The 23241-nt window shown below is 39.4% G+C and overlaps 1 protein-coding gene across 6 annotated transcripts in view; it reads right to left on the reverse strand.

Annotated features, from left to right (window-relative positions):
- Nucleotides 1-23241, reverse strand: part of COBLL1 (cordon-bleu WH2 repeat protein like 1) — a 132835-nt gene that overhangs the window by 24799 nt on the left and 84795 nt on the right. For all 6 annotated transcript variants that reach the window (XM_081939686.1, XM_081939687.1, XM_081939682.1 and 3 more), the window contains exons 2-7: nt 19840-20025; nt 15214-15415; nt 13952-14180; nt 11517-11555; nt 8910-9004; nt 7726-7965 (exon numbers count right to left, since the gene is read on the reverse strand). In XM_081939686.1, the coding sequence (XP_081795812.1) occupies nt 7726-7965; nt 8910-9004; nt 11517-11555; nt 13952-14180; nt 15214-15415; nt 19840-20025 (991 nt within the window). The remainder of the gene's footprint in view (nt 1-7725; nt 7966-8909; nt 9005-11516; nt 11556-13951; nt 14181-15213; nt 15416-19839; nt 20026-23241) is intronic.

A 23241-nucleotide genomic window follows, 5' to 3' on the forward strand; every position in this document is an offset into this window, starting at 1 on the left:
ATTCTCCAAAGCATCTGAGGGCAGGACAAAAAGCAATGGATGGAAACTAATCAAGGAGAGAAGCAACCTAGAACTAAGGAGAAATTTCCTGACAGTTAGAACAATTAATCAGTGGAACAATTTGCCTCCAGAAGTTGTGAATTCTCCAACACTGGAAGTTTTAAAGAAGATGTTGGATAACCATTTGTCTGAAGTGGTGTAGCGTTTCCTGCCTAGGCAGTGGGTTGGACTAGAAGACCTCCAAGGTCCCTTCCAACTCTGTTATTCTATTATATTCTAAATGCAAAAATCTCTTTCAACATAAATCAAGATATACATTCAGCAGCACTAATATCTCCATAAAAGATGTATGCATTTGGTCCTTCCTGAATTAATTGATTATTTCAGCCAACTAAGCATTAATTTGGAGTTATGAAAACATGGATATATTTTCCCACATATATAAATAAATAATTAAAGACTAATAATACATTTAAGTAACTGTAACGTAATCCAAGTGATTTGTAGACCCCAACATCTGTCTGGGATCATAAACCTTCACAGTCCAGACACAATGGCAATGTTACTAGCGTTTGCTGTAAGAAAAGGGGGGGGGGAATGGCAACCTATATTTTATTCATCCTAGATTCTATTCTACCAAGCTATATTTAGCTGAGGGAAAAATCTACTTGCGTGTTGTTCAGAAAAAAAGTAAACCTTTAAATGTTACAAGTGAGCTAAAGCTTTAAAATCTATCTGCCCGTGCAGACCTCGCTCATTATTTAACAGTGAAGTGGCAGCACTTAGCAGACCTTGGATGATCTTGAAAAAGCTTGTTTAGTACTCAGAAGGGAAAGCACCAGGAAATCCCAGGGTTTGTAGGTTAGCCCAGCAAGTCAAAAAGCATTTTAGAAGCCAACGGGGGCAAATGACTTCTATACCGTTACCAAGGAAACAATACGGACAGGTTCTGTATCACCACCAGATGTTGACTTAAGGGAAACTTCATCTTCAAATTTCTAATTAGTGACTTCCTAAGCTAAGAAGCAATGTTAAATGTTAACACTGAATAACTAGTTAACCATATAACACACACACACACAATTTATTGTCCTCGGTGTCACACAACAATTTCATGTTGCTTTGAGACCAAGAAGATGGTGCTCCAGCAAACTTCTCCATCGGTTAAAAACAAAACATAAATAATCTCATGCATTTAGAAAAGTAGCATGTCAGCAAACGTACCCTCTTCCAAATTAAAAATTACCTCTGGTTGTTCTTTGTAATACTCGGGGAAGGGACTATGTAGTTCTGAAACCTGAAACTTTCAATATCTTAAAAGTAGCCTTTCAAATGTACTGGATTATATAGCTCCCCAAATGTCTACCAAAGTGTCTGAGAATTCTGGTGAGTGTAGTCTATCACATCTGAAGGGCTATGGCTGGAAAAAGCTGACACAGAGCAATTTTAGGTTGCACATCTCACTTACTTCTCAAGTAAGATGAGAAAATTCAAAGAAGATAATCAAATTCTTAAGGGATGCGGTGGCTCAGTGGCTAAGGCGCTGAGTTTGTCAATCAGAAAGGTTGTCGGCGGTTCGAATCCCTAGTGCCACGTAACGGATTAAGCTCCTGTTACTTGTCTCAGCTTCTACCAACCTAGCAGTTCAAAAGCGTGTAAAAATGAAAGTAGAAAAATAGGAACCACCTTTGGTGGGAAGGTAACAGCGTTCCGTGCGCCTTAGTCATGCCGGCCACATGACCAGGGAGAAGCCTGGCTCTTCGGCTTTGAAATGGAGATGAGCACTGCCGCTTAGAGTTGGGAACAACTGGCACATATGTGCGAGGGGAACCTTTACCTTTTAATCAAATTCTTATATTTTCCATTTAAATCCCAAAAAGCAGATTATAATAAGTGAAACTTATTCTTTTTAGCTGGCTTTCTTTGCCATTGTTTGATATTACCACTTTAGCATGGATAACTGCTTTCCTTTGTCAAAACTGAGCAAACTGTTCAGCTGGGACAAAGGCGCTTTAGTTTAGTCTAGTACTAAGATAATATAGCAAGTCATTTTGAATTCTCCTTTTAAGTTACATCTCAGCAGTAGCTATATGAGACAGAGCACACTCTCAAAACTGTCTGAAAAACAGGAGACAAAGACACAGGGGTCAGATAATCAATCCACTGGATTTTATTAGTCTCCCCCCCCCCCCATTCTAATTAACAAGGAAGAATGCTGGTATGAGAGAAGAGATGATTTAGCTAGAGAAATATTGCAAGGAAATCCCTAGCATTGAAAGAGAACTTCTACATTTTACAAATAGGTATACAGTTAAAAAAATGTAATGTGAGACACATGAACCAAGAAGTGAAGCACTGCAGATTGCAAGTTTTAGGACAGGAGAACTTGGATGAATAGCAATGGGCAACTTTAAACCAGATGTTTCTATGTACTTTTCACGATATGAAACCATGTCCTAGACAAGATTTACCACTGGATTTACAAAAGAGGGTTTCTAAAGCCTAGAAGAAATCTCTTGAGATGAGAGAAAGTAAGTTCGAAAGAAGATTCAATCCTATCGCAGTGACTTGAGTAATTAAAGATAAGACTGTTAGAAGTAAAAGAAAGGAATATAAAGTTGCTGGTTTGATCAAGGTTAAAATATGAAATATTTCTATACATTCTATAAAACCTTGATGGAATTTAAACAGATTTTTTTCCTTTCTGATTTCAGTTTGTAGTATCTTTTTACTATTATTAAACTCTTCAACAAAAAGTATTTTTTAAAAGGACATGCAATTTTATGAGGGTACAGAATGGCCTAATACTCAAGGAGGTATACGTGTTCCACTATCGCTCAATTAACAATAATCATATCTAACAATATTAGTGGATATCCTGTTAGTATCAATGTAATGTACAATGGTGCAATATGAAATGGAGGCAGGCATAGAAGAATGTTTTGTCAAATTTTAAATTGTTTTTAAATGAAACGTCTAACAAAAATGTAATAGTACCAGTCAGTAATTAGAAAGCTAAAGCTGGAATTACTTAAGACAGGATAAGGCCAATAATGTAGGATCGTGATGGGGAAGGTATGGCACATGTGCCACAGGTGGCACATGGAGCCATATCTGTGCGCATATGAGCCGTTGCCCTAGCTCGACTCCAGCACGCAAGCACGCACTGGCCAGTTGAATTTTGGCTGGCTTGCCCACACTGCCCTTCCCTTTCCAGGAGCCTCCACGTGATGCCAGGTAAGTACAGGGTTTGCGTGGAGGCTCTGGGAAGGAGTTTTCAGCCTCCAGAGAGCTTCCAGGAGGAAGCCATTTTCGCCCTCCTCAGCCTCCTAGAAAGCCTCTGGAGCCTGGAATGGTGAAAAACTGGTCTACCGGGCCCAGCGGAAGTCGAGAAATGGGCCATTTTCAGCTTCTGGAGTGCCTCCAGGGGGCTCCTAGAAGGCTTCTGGAACCTGGGGGGGGGGGGGGGGGCGCGAAAAACGGGCCTACTGTGTTAGATATTCACTCTAACTACCATGGTTTCCACCAAGGTCCTCTGTTTCGGCGGGAACAGAGGTTCAATCCTATTGGTTGAGAGGTCTGACAGCTCCCTATAAAAGGTCTGCTGTCAGACCAAGCAGTTACTGGATTGTACATACTGTTCTACTGTTAATAAAGACTGTTGTTGCTATAAACCTGTGTCTGCCTTCTCACTACCCAATCTAACATACTGGAAGTCAGAAAATGGGCTGGTTGCAGCCTCAGGAGGCTTCAGGGAGGCCTGCTAGCCCAAAATGGGGGTTGGGGGGGTCACATGTGCATGTGCAGGGGGGCAGGGCACGGGGGGATTGAATTATGGGTGTGGGCTTTTGACACCCAAGGGAAAAAAGGTTCGCCATCACTGATGTAGGATATAGGTTAGTAATATTTTAGGAAGAGATTTTTTTCATTATTGCAACATCTGCTACAAGGAATATAAATAGAAATATAAATATTGGATATCAATGGATGGAATTAAATTAACTATATAATAGGAAATAGAAAACAGAAAAAGTATAATTCAATAAGCCAGGCCAATTTCAGGTGCACATTGTGGAAGAGACTGTGAATCGCTGTTATCATATATTTAGGAAAGTAAGTTAAAGTAGCAAGATTCGATCTGTAAAAGATTGAGTCGGAAAGTGAGATCAATCCATGGAAAGGACTCAATGACCACAAAAGAGCAGCTGAGGAGCTAAAGAAAGGGATAAGAGCAGGGGTGGGTTCCTGCCACTTCTAACCTCTTCTATAGAAGAGATTCCACAAATCTACAGTGCCGTTTAAAACCGGTTCCAGCTCCCTCCCCGCACCCATCCGCACATCATCAAGATGAAGAGCGAGAGGAGGAATTCTGGGAGTTGAAGTCCACAAGTCTTAAAGCTGTCAAGTTTGAACAACCCGGGGGGGGGGGGCTTTCTAAAGGGTTAGAGGTGCAAGGGTCTTGTAACTTGGCAGCTTTAAGACTTGCACACTTAAATGCCAGAGTTCCTGAGCCAACATGACTGGAGGAGAAATCCTGGGAGTTGAAGTCCACAAGTTTTAAAGCTGTCAAGTTTGAACACCCCTGGGTTTTTTTTTCTAAAGGGTTAGGGGTGCAACGGTCTTGTAACTTGACAGCTTGCTTGCTTCAAATGCCAGTTTTTGAGCCAACATTTTGGTTGCTAAGCAAGAGCGTTGTTAAGTGAGTTTCACCACATTTTACAAGTTGGCCACACCCACCCAGTCACATGGCTGGCAAGCCACTCCCACCTGGTCACATGGCTGGCAAGCCACTCCCACAAAGCAGGCCACACCTACAGACGAGGTTCTAAAAAATTTTGAAACACACCACTGGATAAGAGACACTGTGAAAACCAAAATAGAAAAACCACTGTAAGCATTTCACAGAAAAACAATTTCAAGTGGCTTTCAGAACAAAAGTATTATGATTTTATTTCCCACTACAGTGGGAAATCATCATTCTGAATCTGGCCTACCAGCAACCCTTATCTGAAAGCAGTGGTTAAAGTAGGAGAGACTTATGTTGAAGTCCCTCACAGGCTGTTAATAGTGTGGGCCAGTGGATGACGGCAGTTTCCAGTAGCTAATAGTGACATAAAGAGGATTAAGAAGTTTGCATACTACAATGGAAAGCAGATCAGGGGAGGAAATGAACAATTTATTGTGTGAAATATATAGAGAAACAACTGCAAAGTTGGAGAGAAGTGTAAAGGGTTTTGTAAATGATGGAAATGAGAGCAATGGAAGTCAGAGTGCAGAAATATATGCATGAAAATGAAAGAGTGGAAACTTGAATGACCACAAAACAGAAGAAAGGGGAGATGTGGACAAATTAACCAATTGGAATGGCAGAAACAGATGTAAAGATGATGAGTGAAAAAAGTATGTCCTGTTGAGAGGATATTATTTGGTTCTACGAATGCTTAATCTATTATTCTAAAGCTGGTACATTTCCCAGGACACAGCTTTACCAGGAGTTTGGCAAAGTACAAACTAGACTAAGACATCTGGACAGGCATAAATTTATGCCTGCATTACACAGCTGCTTACAGATTCTTAACTGCCATAACCAGTTTACTTTGATATTATTTGAAGAATGCACTGAGATGACCACTGAGTTTCCCCAAAGGAAGACTTTTTAAAGTTAAAGATACAGATTTCCAAACCTCTGTTAAACAGCGCACTCTTGTGGTTAAGGCTTTATAAAAATTAGAAATAACTTATACTTTAGGTGAATACTATTCACTGATTGCACTTATGTTCCATTCATCTACTGGGCCTGGTTTTCTTTTTCTTCTTTCACTTTCTCTTCATCTGTATAGCATGCTCATATATTCTAGGATATTATAAAAATGCCTTTTATTCAAGATTCAAAGTGTTGTCTCAGTGTACATATTCCCATTTACGCTGATACACTTAGCTTTGATTTTTAATTGGAATTCACAACTGACAATTTATGCTTTACTAAGATATTACTAAGGGCATTAATTCCCTCCCCCTCAAACTATGCTGGAATAAATTCAGCATGTATGGGATTTATATAGATAGATTTGACCTGGCAGCCTCCTTTATAACTTCATTAAAATGCTTTATATAGAAACAGGCAAGGTTATTAAGATAAAAACATTAGTTTTAAACATCCCATGTTCTCCCAGTAAGTAAAATTTGATTTTCTTAGGCTCGGACATGTTTCTAATAATGCAATCATTTGAACTGCTTGGGAAACCTTTTCCTAGTACTGTATTTAACTATATTTTCCATAAAGAGATGAGGAAGACAATTTGGAAAAGACAAATTTTCAAATATTTTTTCATTTTATACTTAAACTATACTTTTTCACATTTAATAAAAATTCAGAAACATCTGTTTGATTGGGAAAGTTGAATTCGAATTGCAATTTGATATCGCTTCAAAATACAACTTTTAACAACCAATGCAATTATCTAAACTTATGATTACTGAACTGTTTTGATCATATTAAGCTTTTTCAGCATTTAATATTAATATTTAAATTCCATCTACAAATTAAAGGTTAATATCTAAAGCCACTGCTTTAGAAGTTTGATAATAAATGCTAGTTTGAGTGAAGAAGGATTCTATGAATAATAAATTCCTCCGTAAGCACAGTTATCAGATGTCCACATATTTCCTTTGAAAGTATAAGAATATACAATTTAATTTGGAAGTTTTCTTCAAGGATTCCTATAGGAGCAAAGTTTTAGCATGTTCCTCCATGTCTTATTACCATAAATGTAAAAAATCCCTGAAACACAGGCTTACATCCCAAACTCATACAATATATTTCTTATGATCGACCCCCATGAGGGTGAACCTATGCCACATGTGCCACAGGTGGCACGCGGAGCCATATTTGCTGGCATGCTAGTTGTCAGCACCGGCGCACTGGCCAGCTGATTTTCGGCCTTCTGGAGAGCCAGGGAGTTTCCCACGCTTCAGGAAAGCCTCCGGAGGCTGGGGAGGGCAAAAAATGGCCCCAATGAGCCAACCGGAAGTTCAGGAACAAACTTCCGGTTGGGATGCTGGAGCCACTTTTCGCCCTCCCCAGCCTCCAGAGGCTTTCCTGAAGCCTGGGGAGGACGAAAAAAGGCCCCAACGGGTCAATCGGAAGTTCAGAAATGACTGCTTTCCAGTTTCTGGAGGGCCTCTGGTGAGCCAGGGGAGGCCGTTTTTGCCCTCCCCAGGCCTCAGGAAAGCCTCTGGAGCCTGGGGGGGCCATGCACGCATGTGCATGGGTGGATGTGTCTGCACACACATGTGCAGGTGGGCAGGGAGAATTGAATTAGTGTGGGCACGTGTGCACACACAATTTTGGCACACCATAAGAAAAAGGTTCGCCATCACTGATCTACCCTGTCTACGTATCCGATATATTTATCATCATCATCATCCTTTTAGCCATTGTCTATCCACTGCAGGATGAAGGCCTCTTCTGCTTGTTTCCAACCAATATGTCCTGAATTTTCACTTGCTGGTGTCATTGATCCATTATGCTCAGTATGAAATCTGAACATAAAGAAGTAATTTTGTGGCCATGGTTGATTTCAGAAGCATCATTTAAAATTGGGTTAAGTCAACTCTCACAATTTAATTGGAAGGTATGATGGTGACTATTCTCATTAAACTATTCAGACACTATTTTAAAATTATTCCTAGAGAGAAATAAAGAGCAAGCGTTTAATAACCAACCTTATCAGTTTCATCCACACTACTGGATTTCAGCATACAGATCTTAGGTTTGTCCTGGCTTTGAGCCAGATCCTGGGGCACACTTTGAGAAGCAGGCATGGGAGGTAAAGGCGCTCGGCGCTTCTTGGGCATTTCAGAGGGCAGAGTGTTTGAGTCGTACTGTTTTGAAATTGAACTGGATCTCACAGAGAAGGCCGGCCTTGGCTTGTCCATGAGTGGTGTTCCAGGAGCACTGGCCGCCTTATTGGGGTTGGGGTGGAGATAGGAAAAAAAGAGATTAGATTTTCAACCATCCAACTTATTTAAACCAAGAATTATTCACATTTATTACAAGGCCACATTCAAATGTAGCATAAACAGGGCCGTGCACGGTCCACCCAAGCTCCATTGTCACTGGTAGAGCGCTCGGGCCACCACAGGTGCCCCGACAAGAGTGATGTTGAGCTGGACACACCTACCCTGGCCACCCCTCCCCAGGTTCCCCCCCACCCCGAGGTCAAACACAACCCTGATGCGGAACTCAATGAAATCGAGTTTGACACCCCGGTCTATGGGAAAACTAGCTAGCTATTTACAAGACACAAATATAATGTGCATCTATTCTTATTTATTTATTTATAATTTTAATTTTCACCTATCAACAATTTCCACTGCTTCCATTTGTCAACAATTCTGTTCTATTCTCGTTCTGCAATGTTTTGCAAATATTCTCATTCCCAAGCTCAGAGAATCCTTACACTGAGGAGGAAGAATGAGACAGAACCACAGACGGTCTTATTCCTTAGGCAAGGAGGAGATGTCACAATATTAATATTTGCACAATGGTTAAATCTAAGAAAACAGCTCAAAAATAGAGTCTTCGGAGCTTGGGTAGAATAGTTTCCTTAGGTTGCAATCTTTGGATAATAAGGAAGAGCTGGGACTGATATAGTGAGGATGCATGCACGGATGTTATGTGTGTAAGAGAGTAATTCTTAGAAGCAAAGAAATGGGGATGCTCCATGACTTTTGATCAGGAAATATGGGCCATTTCCTCTGTGGGAGAAACTGAAAGAAGTTAAGGGGCTAAAAAATAACCACTCCAGTTAACTTTAGCAGGACAAACCATCCAGGCCAGCTCAAAATGACCGGCTCAAGCTTACCTTCTACCTTACCATAATTATGAACATTTATATGTTTGTTACCTGTTGCCGTTTCTTTTTGCTCCGTTGAAAAATGCCAAAGAATCCTTTTTCTTTCTCCTTCAAATTCTCTGAATTTTGTGCGTTCTGAAAAGAGTCTTAAAAAAAAAGTATCTTTGTGTCACAACTTCCAACTTCTATTCTTATTTTCTTCACTGTGTCTCTCTTTCTATTTTATAATAGATTGTTGAAAATCAGTACGATGTTCAGTAGTATCAATGGGAAACTATTTTGTAATACAGATAATAAATCTTTAGTCTGACACATTTTCTGCCATTTTAGATTGAAACTATTTTATCTGTATCAAAGCAAGATGTAATCTGCATATCTTTTTTGATTAATATATAAAATAAAAGCTGCTGAAAACTCAAATTTGATTCTTTCTATGCATAATTCTCAAAGAATTCTCCTAAGCAAGATTTATTGCAAAGAAATGAATGGGGTTTTATGAATCCAAGCAATTGAATTAGTTTGCATTTAACATCAATGCATCAGAGCAGAGGCTTTTTTATTTTTCTTCTAATAGTCTTCCTGTGAACAGTGGTGGGCATTTTCACTGAAAAGCAGAAAAATGTGCAATTACCTGTTTACCTAACAGTCTCCTCAATTTCCAGTTGTCTAGGAAGTAACTATTATACCTATACTGTATCATAATTCCTTCTACAGATTAACAGAGTCTGAAGGGACCTTGTAGGTCATCTAGTCCAACCCACCACCCAAGTAGGAGACCCTACACCATTTCTGACAAATGGCAGTCCAGTCTCTTCTTGAAAGCTCTCAGTGATGAAGCTCCCACAACTTATGAAGGCAAGCTTTTCCATTGGTTGATTGCTCTCACTGTTAGAAAATGTCTCCTTATTTCTAGGTTGAATCTCTTCCTTGATCAGTTTCCATCCATTATTCCTTGTCTGGCCTTCTAAAGGCTAATCAGCTTCTAAAGACTGAATGCTGGATATTTTTTTTATTAGTGGGATATATATATATATATTATAATAGGAACAATATTTAAAAATTGAATAAGTCAGCTCAGGCTCTTTGTAACAAAGAGGCAACTGGCAATGAATAAATGATCTAGCACAGTAAACATTGTTTCCCATTGCAAATGGCGCTAGATAGATAACACTGTCCAAGGTTGACAAACAGGCATTCTGCATTCACTTGAAAGGAAGTGGACTGTGAATGAAAGCTAGCCCAACAAAGAAAGAAAACATAAAAGTCTATAGTATCTAGCATCCCAATTTTGTTATGGTAGCATTACCAATGGCAAGTGAAACCAATCCTAAACATCTCATTTCCCTGGCCCCAAATAAATGTATCTGAATTCCCATGTGCTATATACAGTATATTTCTAGTCTTAAATATATATTGCAAATCTTAAAGAACAATCTTCTCCATAAAACATTCTTCTTCAACAAACATTTTATAAAATCTACTAATTAAAATGGCAATACTTCATATTTAGAATTGTTACCTACATAGAGTTACCCAATCTTTCTGTAAAAACTAGACTTTGGGGTAAAAATAGGAGTCTCTTCAAAAAAGCAAGAAATTCCAGTTCCCATCTTTTTAAAACTTCCCACCTTGATTATCCTTAGCTGGAACCCTGACCTTTTAATATTACATGATACAAAGAAGAGTCCACTATTATTAATATTTTAAAAAGTAAAAATATTATGTCACATCCGTCCATTTCCTACTTAGGTTCTACTGATGCATAAAATGGGAAAAAGTGGGGAAGGTGGGGAAGAAGGAGATTGAAGTAAAAATAACTTTCAGGGAATCATATTGGGAAAAGGCAGAGAAGTCTACTGAGATATTGTTATTTATACTCAACAACATATTATATTTCTTTAGAAAATATATATAGATTTCAGATCTACCAACCAACAATTTTATTCCAAGTTTATAGATACAATTGCTTTCATCAATATTATTTGAGGCTTATTTTTATTTGGCTATATTCCTAGAACTTAAACGAGATCAAAGCATCAAGCATCATGCTCCATTTGCAATAATGGAATACAGTACCAATACATGCCATCTGTCACCATTTGAATTAGGATTTGTTTTTCCCACAAAGGAGTTTTTTGATAAAACAAATCATAATCTTCAGAGCAGTAAATAATAGGTTTTCTAGATACCTGTTTCCCCTTTTTCTCTTTCATTTTTAATCATGATGACCATTGATTTTATACAAATACATGCTATATAATACATTTTGTCACATTTATTAATTTGGGTGAGAGTGGTTAATATTTAATCTCTGAGTTTCTCCACAAAAAATATGTACTTCCAGTGATATAGTAGAAATTTTTAAGAGTGGAAAGTTTTGTATATTTTCTTTCTTCTCCGGGCCTTATGCCACTTCTCAGGTAAGGCCAAAGAAAGAATTGGGCACAATTACTCTATTGTTGTTCAACAGTTATCTGAGCATTGAAGAGTAATCCTATATTAGATGTGCTACACATAATCAATGTTATCAAATATAAATCCAGTGTTATCCCATTTAGATGAATGATAATTAGTATTGTACTTCTAACATCATTGAATAAGAATAGTTGTGAATCTCAATGTTTTATTGTTGGCATTCCTAAGTTCAAGATGACTCACCTTGTAATGAAGACAAGGTGTATTCAGTAGTTGGCGTGGCTAGAGAGACAAAAAGAAATGCAAATGTAATTGTATTTAAAATGTTTCTTTACAAAGTTTCAACAGAACATCTGAAGGCTATACAGGCAAGATGTAAAAAAAACATCTATTTGATCCCATCTAGAAAGAAAGGCCCTATTGTAAATTAGTGGACAATACATTCTACACTATAAAAAGTTCCAGAAGCATATATATGAAAGTCGATTGGGTGACTTTGGGCCAGTCATTCTCTTTCAGCCTAACCCACCTCACAGGGTGGCTGTTGTGGGAAAACAGGAGGAAGGAGGTCTCTTGGAAATGTTCACCACCTTAAGAAATTTGTAAAAATAAAAACAGGATAGAAAAAAATGAATAAAGTATTGCTTAAAACACTCGTGGAGGCCTTTGTAAACAAAGGAGTATTTTCTTAAGAGTCTCACACACCAAATTCCTTCCAATATATACCTTAAAAACAAATCAAGAGGAATAGATTGGGCTGATACAGTATGACTGGCCTAAAATCATCCATTGAGTTTGTCTATGGAGATTCTCAGTCATCCTGGTCATGGTTGTCCCAAAGTTGTTTTTTCAAGAGGGAACTGGACTTTCTGGGGGTTTTTTTGAAGACATTTCGCTTCTCATCCAAGAAGCTTAGAAGGATTTATACATCCACAAATCCACAAATAGATATCACCAAAAATGCTTCCATTCCCCACCATCCAGTCAGAGCTGAAGAAGCTTCCCTCTTGAAAAAGCATCTTTTGGACATTCACTGAGTTTCTTTGGTTGAGGATGGAGTTGAATCTTGTTTCTCCTAAGTCCTACTCCAATACTATAACTATTACACTATGTTGAGATATTCCTATTTTATGGCTTATCTGACACCATTTGCACTGGTTTCCCATGCCTTTTATGGTCAGCTGTCTTGGGGAAGGGATTATACCGGAAAGCTGAAAAGGGGGAAACAGAATGAACTTTGAACATGTGAGTGGAAATAGAAAAATTGTCTGATTTGGATTCCAAAATTAGGAAATAAAATATTAGAAAGTTACTTTATCTAGCATATTATGAGATAATCTAGCAATATAAATGGAAAATGAACGTATATTATTATATTAATATCATTAATATTATATATAATGTATATGTAATTTATACTTTTCAAAAAACAAAAAAACTCAACCATGTAGTGTCTTTTATTTTAAATCAATAAAAGAATGCAGAAATAGAAGTACCGTGTTTCCCCGAAAATACGACAAGGTCTTATTTTCTTTTTACCTACAAAATATGGCTTGGGCTTTATTATGGGGGGAGGGTTTATTGTTTTGGGGTTGCTGGGCGGCTGCTCTCTTGTGAGCGGACTCCCAATGAGCCTCATGGGCGAATGGCTGTGTTGCGCTGTCGCAGCAGCGCAACACAACAGCCATGAAGCGACCACGCTCACAAGCAACCACCCGGCAAACCCCCTTTCCAGCCGGGCACAGTGCCATTCACTGACCTAGCCGCTACTGCCCGGGTCCCATAGCTTGGCGCCTTCCAAATGCCAGTGAATGGCGCTCTGCCCGGCTGGAGAGGGGGCTTGCACTAGCGGCTGTTCTGCTCTCGCTCACCCACCTCCCAGCCTCACGATGCATGGCCCAGCTCTCATTACGGAGCCAGGGCACCTCCGCCGCCATCCAAGCCTGGCTTTTTCCGCAGCTTCCAACCCGAGTCTTTCGGCAGTGGACGCTCTGGGCGCATGCTCTATGGTTGTGGGCCAGCTGCCTGCAGAGCGCACAACCATAGAGCATGCACCCAGAACGGCTTGTCCATCCATGCAGAGGGCCATTCACTGGCATTTGGAAGGGCCAAGGTGCGGGAGCTGGGCGGCAGTGAACAGGCACTCACGCGGCTTGGTAATACCCCTAGATCAGTGAATGGCGCTGTGCCCGGCTGCAAAGGGGGTTTGCCGGGTGGCTGCTCGTGAGCGTGGTCGCTTCATGGCTGTTATGTTGCGTTGCTGCGACAGCACAACACAGCCATTCGCCTATGAGGCTGTGACCGGCTCTTTCGGAGCCCACTCGCAAGAGAGCAGCCGCCCGGCAACCCCTCTTCAGCTGGGCACAGTGCTGCTCACCAACCTAGTGATATCCCGAAGGCACCAAGCAACGCGATCACCTTTGCCTCCCAGGCACCTTCGGGATACTGCTAGGTTGGTGAGCGGCGCTCTGCCTGGACGGAGGTGGGGGGTTGTCCAGTTGGCTTATATGCAGGGGGGGGGGGGGCTTATATTTTTTCCCACCAGAAAAGTGTGGCATGGCTGTATTATGAGGACGTTGTATTTTCAGGGAAACATGGTGTAACCCGAAAAAGTGTAATGAATTTGCAGCATTTCTTTCAGCAAACCATTCTGAAGACAGACTACCCATAAGTCTTACCTCTGCTGACATCCATTGCATATAATTCTCTGAGTCCAAGGTCATTAAGAGTTTTCGTCAGGTCAAGAGTCTCTCGAGATTGATAGGTCTTTAGTAAAACAGTGTGTAAGGGATCAAAATCACATTTGCTGCTGATAAGATGCACAATTTCTTGAAGTGGTGCATGAGGACTAACTCGGACAACTGTCTTCTGTGTCTTCTTGTAATTCACCACAACTCTCACAGTTTGCTAAAACAATACAATTTTTAAAAAACAGTTCAACACACCATGTGCACTATAGCTCGACAGAGTCCATTAATACAAAACATGTTTGCAATATTTAACATATGGAAAATATCATAGAATAGTAATTCAGTCCCATCTTTCAACTCTTCTCAGAATTTAAGAAAATTCAATTCCACTTCACAGTTCCCTAAAAGATACAAAGCTAGGCCTTCCTCATTCACACATAAACTGATACGTTGTGGAATGAATTCGGGCAGGGTTATTTTTAGCGGTTAATATTCTTTTCCCTCAGGAAAAGGGGAAAACAATCGTAAGTATAACATCAAGAAATCTTATTAAAAAGGAAGGCCTGCCAGGATCAATTTTTAGGATATTAGGGAGAAGTTGCAAACAAACAGAAGACGCATCCATCTTCTCTAGGTAAGAAGGATCCAAATCAAATAACTGCAGCCTGAACAGGTAAATCTAAAATATGGATCAGCAATGGATTTTTTTTAAATGAGTCAAATGGCATGACTTTTAATTTTATTAGGCGTCTTGAAGATCTGCTTGAGAAGTATAAACCTTACAAATTAATAATACATTAGTGGCCAAAGTATTTTTTTTAATTGCATATTAAAATATCCCTGTATTCTTGTGAGATTTTACAACTGTATCTCAAAATTTTGCACAAGGATACAACGTCCCACAAGATTAACGAACTTTTATTTCAAATGACATGAAATTTCAAATCATCTGAATTAAAAAATAATAATTTTGTGCAACCACAAATGCTGACTATGCAGTATCACAAGCACCTTGGCATCTGTGAGCACTCTTTAATTGACATATGGCCTATAGCAGGGTATTACTGCTTCCATGTGTGTGTGTGTGTGTTTGTGTCTGTGTGTGTCAAAGCAAAACCCATGATAATTATAATTCAGAGAAAATTTAATGAACAATTTTGTTGCTACCTCCACAGTCTTCAGAATAAAATTCACTTAAGAGTTAAATATAGGAAATGTGTAGAGGAATGAAGATAGTAAGACTCTCTCACCTCTGGGATGATAGGAATAGGCTTTTTCTTATCTGTTTGTTTTGGCTTTAAAATCACTTGGTCAACTTCAAGCACCCCAATAGGTGTATTAGGTTTGAATTTGATTGGTTTCTTCTCAGGTGACATCAGATCAATAGTGTGGCTTGCAGGATTTAAATGGTATTGTGCACAAAGGTATACCAGTAAGTCCATCATTGGTTTGCTAAAATAAAAAATGATACAATATTAAATGTGAATATTCAATAGACTATGTCTTTTATCTCAGGCAAGTTTATAGATCAGAATATAGAAATTCAACATTTTTATTTTTCCAGGAGCACAGTGTATTCCTGGAGCACTGAAATTATATTCAGCTAAGAACCCCTCAGAATTGTTGTTTGGGGCTCAGCTAGGATCTTACTCAGAGGTGGGTTTCTACCGTTTCATACTGGTTCGGGTGAACCAGTAGCAGTAATTTGGCCTGGGTCGCAGAACCGGCAACAACCCAGGCTGGCCACGCCCCTGAACTGGTTCCCTGGTCTCTGCTGCCAGCATGTTTTTTATTAGCTTTTCATGGTCTTCGCGCATGCGCAGAACAATTTACAGTGAACTGCGCATGTGCGTGCAATGTGTGTCTAGCGTGCATGCTAGCGAAGTGAACAGATACTAACGCCAGTAGGCACCCACCCCTGATTTTACTCCTCTTTTACTCCTCTGGGTAGGGCAATCTAAATCCCTAAGAGCATATTTCAGGTAGCACACTGCATCCCAAATGTAGTAGGGAGTCTGGACTAGCCAAAATCGAGACAGCAACATGGATTTACATTTTTGCACATTGGTTAAAACTACTCTTTTTCCTTACAGGTTTGAGTTCTTTCTTTATAAAACACAATTTCAAATCAGTATGGTTCAGGACCATCTCAAAAAACTCCTGTATCTTGATTTCTCCAGGGAAGTGCTTCTAATGAGGGGGTAAGGGTGTGCACTTAAACAATGTATTAAAAATCTGGAAATCCAACAAGATTGGGCTGCTCTTCCGAAGAATGTTTATTTCAGTAGTCAAACTCTCCCCTTTAAAGCAGTAAGATATGTACATCAAATAACCATTCAAAAATCCAAAGGGCATTAACCCTTAAGGGCACTGCAATGAACTTCCGACAGCACTTTTTGGAGAGCCAATACAAAAAAATACCATATGAGCTGAGATTATGCCTCTGTGGATAAGAGACCATTGAAACTATAGCTCACATCCTGCTGTACTGTGTCTTCTATAAGGACGTATGGACTCAATTGATAACCACTTATCTAATAAAACATCCAGGAAATACTGATCTTTTTTATGTGCAACTACTGTTATCAGATGAATATGAAATTGCTTCTCTGAATGTGGCCAAATTCTGCTATGCTGTATGTAAAACTAAGCAAACTTTAATGCCCACTGTTAATCCAGCACCAATCACAATATATTATTCTATCTTTTATTTTTATTTTTTACTATTATTGTTTAAATCCTTTTCTTCGCTGGTCTGTGACCATAATAATGATTGATTGACTTCACTACACCGTGACAGCATTAGTGTGAAGATATAAGTGCATGCATCATTCTAGCAGCACTGCTACTTGCTGTGGAAGCCACTGCATAATAGTGGCTGCCTTGACTATAAAGAATTATTTTTTCATGCATGAAGCTTCTTACATTCCTAAACCTTTGAAGCATTTGAAATAAATCGATTGTATCATTCATAAAGGAATTCCTGCAATGCAATCCCTACCCACATTAACAATGCTTAGAATTACCATATTTTTCCTTTCTCAGAAAGGTAACTAGCATTATTTTGGATTGGGATTGGTGTCATCTGTGGTTTAAACTCTTCTATCAAAACCTTTATAAGAGATTAGTCATTCTTTTCCTCTTAATCTATCCAGGTGTTTGTTTTATCAAAGTGATTATTTATTTCCAACAGCTGTTGTGTTGCTGACACAAGCCAGCTGCCTACATTGATATCACGAAATGCAGTTGCACAGAAATATCTGAACACCTGGGCAAGAAAAGAACTTTGTAGAAATGTCAGTGACTATTTTTTGAAAAAAAGAAGAAAAAGTTTGAGTTAAAAAGTTGAGTTTAATTTTCCATATACAATACTGACATTCTGTACAGAGGTTTTTCACCATAATCTGTACCTTTAAAGTAGTGCTTGGCTTGGTCCTGATAACAAATAGAAGAGATGATGTGAAATCAATTCCCTACTTCTCCCAGCTCCAAACAAGAATTGAGCCACCAGTAAGAAAAGGTGAAGAGACAGTATAAGCATGGTGAAAAGGGTAAATAATCATTTAAAGAACTAATTCTGTACATGGTTTTCTGTGTATTGAATGTCAGATAATTTGGTTTCTTCTGTGAACTCACCATTTTTGATGTGTGAGTAATCAAGAATCCACAGAAAAAAATGTGAATGGTAAGTTATAATGGTTCTTTTGATCCTTTAACTATAGAAACTATTTAATAGCAATGAAAGATGATATCTGACAGAGTCAAAACAAAGATCAACAAACCCAAAGAACTAGTATGGAAGGACTCACATCTCAACACATCAAGAAGGCATCTACAGCAACAAGCAGAGGCTCTGAGGCTGTGAAAATATTCCACCTAATTTGCTCAAATTCAGCTGCAACATGAAAAGAATGTGGCAAATATCTACTCAATCCTTGATTAAAGATACACAGCAGGAATCTGAATCCATTATTTCTCCTGTGAAAGAAGATATTTTGCATGGACAGAAGCTGAACTTATTTCAGTTTATGTCAGAACCAAAGGTTGGAAAGAAGTGTTGGTGTGTACAAATAATGCTTGTGGTTTTTTCTTTCTTTTGGGTGTCAAATTTAGAAGGGAGAGCACCAAACTCAATGGCATTCCCCTCAGCATATATCCAGCAATCTGATATCACAGTTTTACAAGTGAGTCAGTGTGCCTCCAAACACAAGGCTGTGAACATGAAAAGGGAGGGGGTGATAAGAATAGCCAAAACCAGTTTAGACTTGATCTCAACATCTCTAGGGGGGAAAGGACAGTTCTTGAAAGAATGAAAAGATCAGACAGATCTAACAGTTTAGGATGAACACTAAGGCTGAAAACATTGCTTAGAAATGGATCTATGGTTCCTACAATGCCTAGAAAAGGAGGAATGCTGGTTAATGGATGACACAGAGTAGTGTTGCTCTCTACTGTATTCTCTCTCTAGTATGGTTTCAAGGTTCACCAATAGACCAGAAGCATGACTTTTCAATGCCAATAACTTAACAGCAATCAATAGTTTGAAAACCATGATCTGCTCCTTGGAGTTGGTCGTTTCCAACACTAAAAAATGGTGTATATGCTAAGCATCTTATCTCATATATTATCCAAAGCCATTCTAGTTTCTGATCCTCCTTATCACTAGAAGCAATCAGTATCCCAGTGCAAACTTTAACTTTGACAAGTGGCCACCACTACTAAATATCACTTTGTATTAATGTTAAGAGAGTCATTTCAAAAAACTGAAGGCTGACTTATATCATTCAAAAATATTGAACTTGTGCAGTAATTGTTCTCATAAAGGATACTGATTGTTTCTAGTGATATCTTCATAATGAGAAAAAGAAGACTGGTCTACTACCAGTCAATCAGATGAAGACAAAAATTGAGTCAGATTCTGAATATAGATACAGTCTATCTAGATCTTAAGAAATGAACCAGTCCTTCTATGCAGACTAAAGATATACACAGCTATGAAATCTGAGTGGATTACAATAATCAAGAATTGGTAAGAAATGGCAATGAAAAGATTAAAAGTATCTAATTCTGAAGAGAAAAGGAGACCCGAAAGTGATGTAACTATAGCAGACACTAAGCTCTGCGCTGGTATAGCCAATCTTATGATGTTAAACCCCAAGAGTCCTAGAATAATCCCAAGACCTGAATCCTGGATGATAATAAGAATCTTACAAGGTTGGAAAATTAGTTGCCAATTAGATGATTTCTATAGAAAGCCTGGCTGAAACCAACATTAGTCCCATTCCTCAATGATGTTCAAAGCTGGCATATCTCACAAGATAAACTTTGAAGGGAGACAAAAACGGAACAATTTCAACATGAAATGTCAACACCTTCATTGCTGCCTAAAATTAAGTAAATAGACATTTTGCCTAACTGGAAATAAAGTTTGTTCTTAATCTATTTTGCTCATTTCCTACTGAAGATGTTTGATGTAATGAAATTCTGTTTAAACTATTATAACCATCCTGAATACAGAAGATGGCAATTTTTAGCCAAATAAGTTGATATTACTGTAGAGTTAGAGTTGGTTAGTATCTGGATGGAAGAATATTAGGAAATCCCTCAGTTGCCAACTAACCTGGAAAATTTTAGAATCTGTGAAGGTGACAATCACAAATATCTTCCACATCACTGACAAAAAACATGGGCGTGTCAGGAGTGAAGCTTAATGTGAAAGATTTCCACCTTGGCATTAGTACTGAAAGTCTCAGAATCTGTGTGTGAGATTGGCAGTCATGTAAATCATTTAACTTAATGAATTATAGGCAAATCCATGCCCCTCTGAAAAAAGAGTTTTCATCCACAAAACAGCCTCAACATTTTGTTCAACATACCTGCCGTTAATATTAGTAGTCTTGATCACCTCTCCAGGAAGAATCACAGACAGCTGAATGTCTCTGTCAATTGCATTTTCTTTTTGGTCCATTGTGCAGTTAGCCAGTTGCAGATCATCAAATGATGAGCAATCAGTAACTTTAGCTTCAGGTGGAGGAAGGGGAGCTTTTGACTTGGCTTTCCGCCTATAATAAAAAAACAAAAAAAATGGAAAATATTGAATTTCCCAACGCTGGGAAACAAGACATTAGTTTGATACTAGAAGACCCTCTATCCCCAATGGATTTTTTAAAATTAAAAGAAACTATATAATCCTTAAACATGGAAAGGAAAGCAAGTACATAATCAGTAAACTTTACCAAAACATAGAGTAAACTTTCTATCAAAATGCATTGTCAAACAAAAAAGACAAAGTGGCCAAATTAAGATGGTGTCCAAATACTATAAATAAACATCCTAAAAAGACTTTTACTTGATTATGCAGTGCAGGCATGGGCTCATCACCCCCATATCTGGTATTATGTTTAACTAAATGCTTTAATTTCTGAATCTCTCAATCATACATTTTAAATTATGTCATGAAAATAATTAATGGTTTAAGTAATTTGCTGCTGTTGTAGTTTACTTAATACAGCATTCTTGCTTTATTAACATTTTGCCACCTACGTTTAATTTTAATTTGAATATATTTATTCAAACATTGCTGCATCACTTTTTGAGGTACCACAAATACGGTGGGGTTTTTTTTTTTTTGGCAAATCCTAGAATTCTCTCTGCCTGTCATTGCCAAAATTAATGCATAGCTTGATTTCCCACTATTAGATCTAAATACACAGCAATTCTGGTGTAAGCCTTGTAGATAGAGAGAAGTAGAATGCCACAGGCTGAATAGGAGGTTGGAAATATAAAATATCCTGCTTTATATTTTCCTCTTGGCTGGCGTTTTGCAAAAAGCCCCTTCACTCTTCTACAATCACCACCTAAGCCATGGATCACAAAGCATCTTCTGATGCCTCATGACTGATACGTTTATATATAAGCAGGCCACATCTCCTCCGCCTCTTCTCCTGATAATTCCAACCCATGTATTTTACATGATACTTCTTAATAAGAAAGAAGGAGGCAATTGTTGCCACTCTGTCTGTAAGAAAGACAGAAAAAGAGCAGTTGGATCTGATCCAAAGCCTGTCTACTCCAGCGTTTTATTCCCACAATGGCAGATATGACACCTATAAACTTACAAGTGAGGGACTAGTACAATGCCACACATTCACAAATGTTTCCTAGTAATGGATTATCAGGAACATAGTATCACTGGGATAAATGATAAATACCTGTGGTGACTACTGTAATTGCCATTGACAGACTTATGTTCCGTGAATTGGTTTAATCCCCATATAAAATGGTCAAATAAACAGCCATTGCTATATTTTAGAGAAGCAAATTCCACACTAAGATATAACTATGTGATAATGAAATAACTTAGTTGTGTCCTCCCTCTCCCATCAGTGAACGTTATTGCTTGACCCTGGTTTCTGCTGTGTTTCCCCGAAAATACGACCTACCCCGAAAGTAAGTCCTAGCTTCATTTTTATATGTGCGCCCAATATAAGTCCTACCTCCAAAATAAGCCCTTATTAAGACCCTGCCCACTCCAGGGTGCATGGGTAAAAATTAAGCTATGGAGGGGATGGGGGGTGGAGCTGCCCTACTAGTTATCTTCGGATAGTTGCAGCCAGGACTCACAGACCTGCCTTACGGGCGCATTTATTCTGCAGCCAGCAAGGTTTTCCTGAAGGCCTCTGCAACCGATAACAGAGGTCTCTTGATCAATCTAGAGCTCTATTATTGGCTGCAGAGGCCTTCAGGAAAGCCTTGCCAGTCACAGAAGTAGTTTCTGAAGGCTTCTGACAGGGAGAAGGAGGCCCTGGGAGACACATGGAAGTGATGTGAGTCAGTGAACAACATTCCCCTCCCCCAAAATAAGACTTGGTGCCTTTTTTGGTGGTGAAAAATATAAGACAGGGTCTTATTTTCTGGGAAACATGGTAGTATCCAACTATATCACCGTATTTTACACCTATCTATCATGTTTGCTCCACCTCTCTCCGTCTTCTTGTTTAAAGCTAAAATCCTCAAATACTGTCTTTCCTCACAGGATAGTTACTGCAATCTCTCAATCATTTCTGCCAAATGCTCTTTTCTGTGGAATTTCCAGCTCTACAATACTGTTCTTGATGTATATCGGTCAAAATTCAATAGAAATTTTCAAGTCTATTTACGCCATATATTTTATAGCATTGACACTAGAATGTAATTTTACTCTTTCCTACTAAAGTTACAAATGTAATTTGGATTTCTGACATTGCTTTACAGTCAAAATTCTATCGCGGGTCAGCAACCCTGAGCTGCATGCGGCTCTTTGGGCGTCTGCTGTGGCTCCCTGTCTATCACTGGCTGGCTCTGCCCCTCACCCTCCCCTCCCAGTCCATCCTCACCTGAGAAAGTAAGGGTGACGGTGGAGGATGGAGAAGTGGCCGGGAGCGACTCTCCGGAGCCTCACTCTTCCTGGAGCTTCTTCCAGCCCATGTTGGAGCTGGACGTGCCTCAGTCGCTTGGGGAGATGCACAACCTGCTCTCTTCCCCAAGACACTGGCCCGACATGGTTGTGACTGATGCCGGCCTCACTAAAAAAAGGGCTGGCAGGGTGGGAATGGGATCACGGAGAACGGGACAATGATGGAAAGGGGGACGGGCCCACAGTGGCCAGCTGCGACTTAAAAAAGCTCAGGTCAGCGGGGAAAAAGGGGCTGGCCATGCCGAACCTCACACACCCATCCCGGATGTCAAGCTCAGAGAAAGCCGGAGCGCCCTCAGCAAAGATGCTCACCCGCCAGCCAGTCTCCCTCCCTCTCTTTTCACTCTCTCATTTCCAGCAAGCTCTCCTTGGGGCTCTTTGCTACTCCTTTTCTTTCTTCTTGGCAACTTTTTGGAAATTTGGGCTGGCTGAGGAACGAGCGCAAGGCCCGGTGGAGGCTTCCCCTTTTCTCCTCCTCCTCCCACTCCTTCTCCTCTCGCAATCCCCTGGCCAGCTATGGCGGGGCTGGGAGGGTGTGCATGAGCAGTAAAGGCCAAGGTAGATTTCTCTTGTCAGAATATTAGGGAGAAGGTCCTGCATTTCAGATCTATTTCTCCAGCTTAGTTTGCATAGGAATAGGGAGCAGGCCCTAAACCAGGGGTGGTGAACAAGTTCGACAAAAAGAGCCAAAATTTTAAACTGTGAGAGTCAGAGAGCCACACCACGCAGTGACCTGCCAAAACAGACCCGGAAGCAATGTTCCCTCTAATTTTTTTTCGATGTGAGCAGAAAAGTATAGTGTTTGAGCGGCACATTTTCATGC

The sequence above is a fragment of the Natrix helvetica genome (genome assembly GCF_964273705.1).
Source record: "Natrix helvetica genome assembly, chromosome: 1".
Taxonomy (NCBI): domain Eukaryota; kingdom Metazoa; phylum Chordata; class Lepidosauria; order Squamata; family Natricidae; genus Natrix; species Natrix helvetica.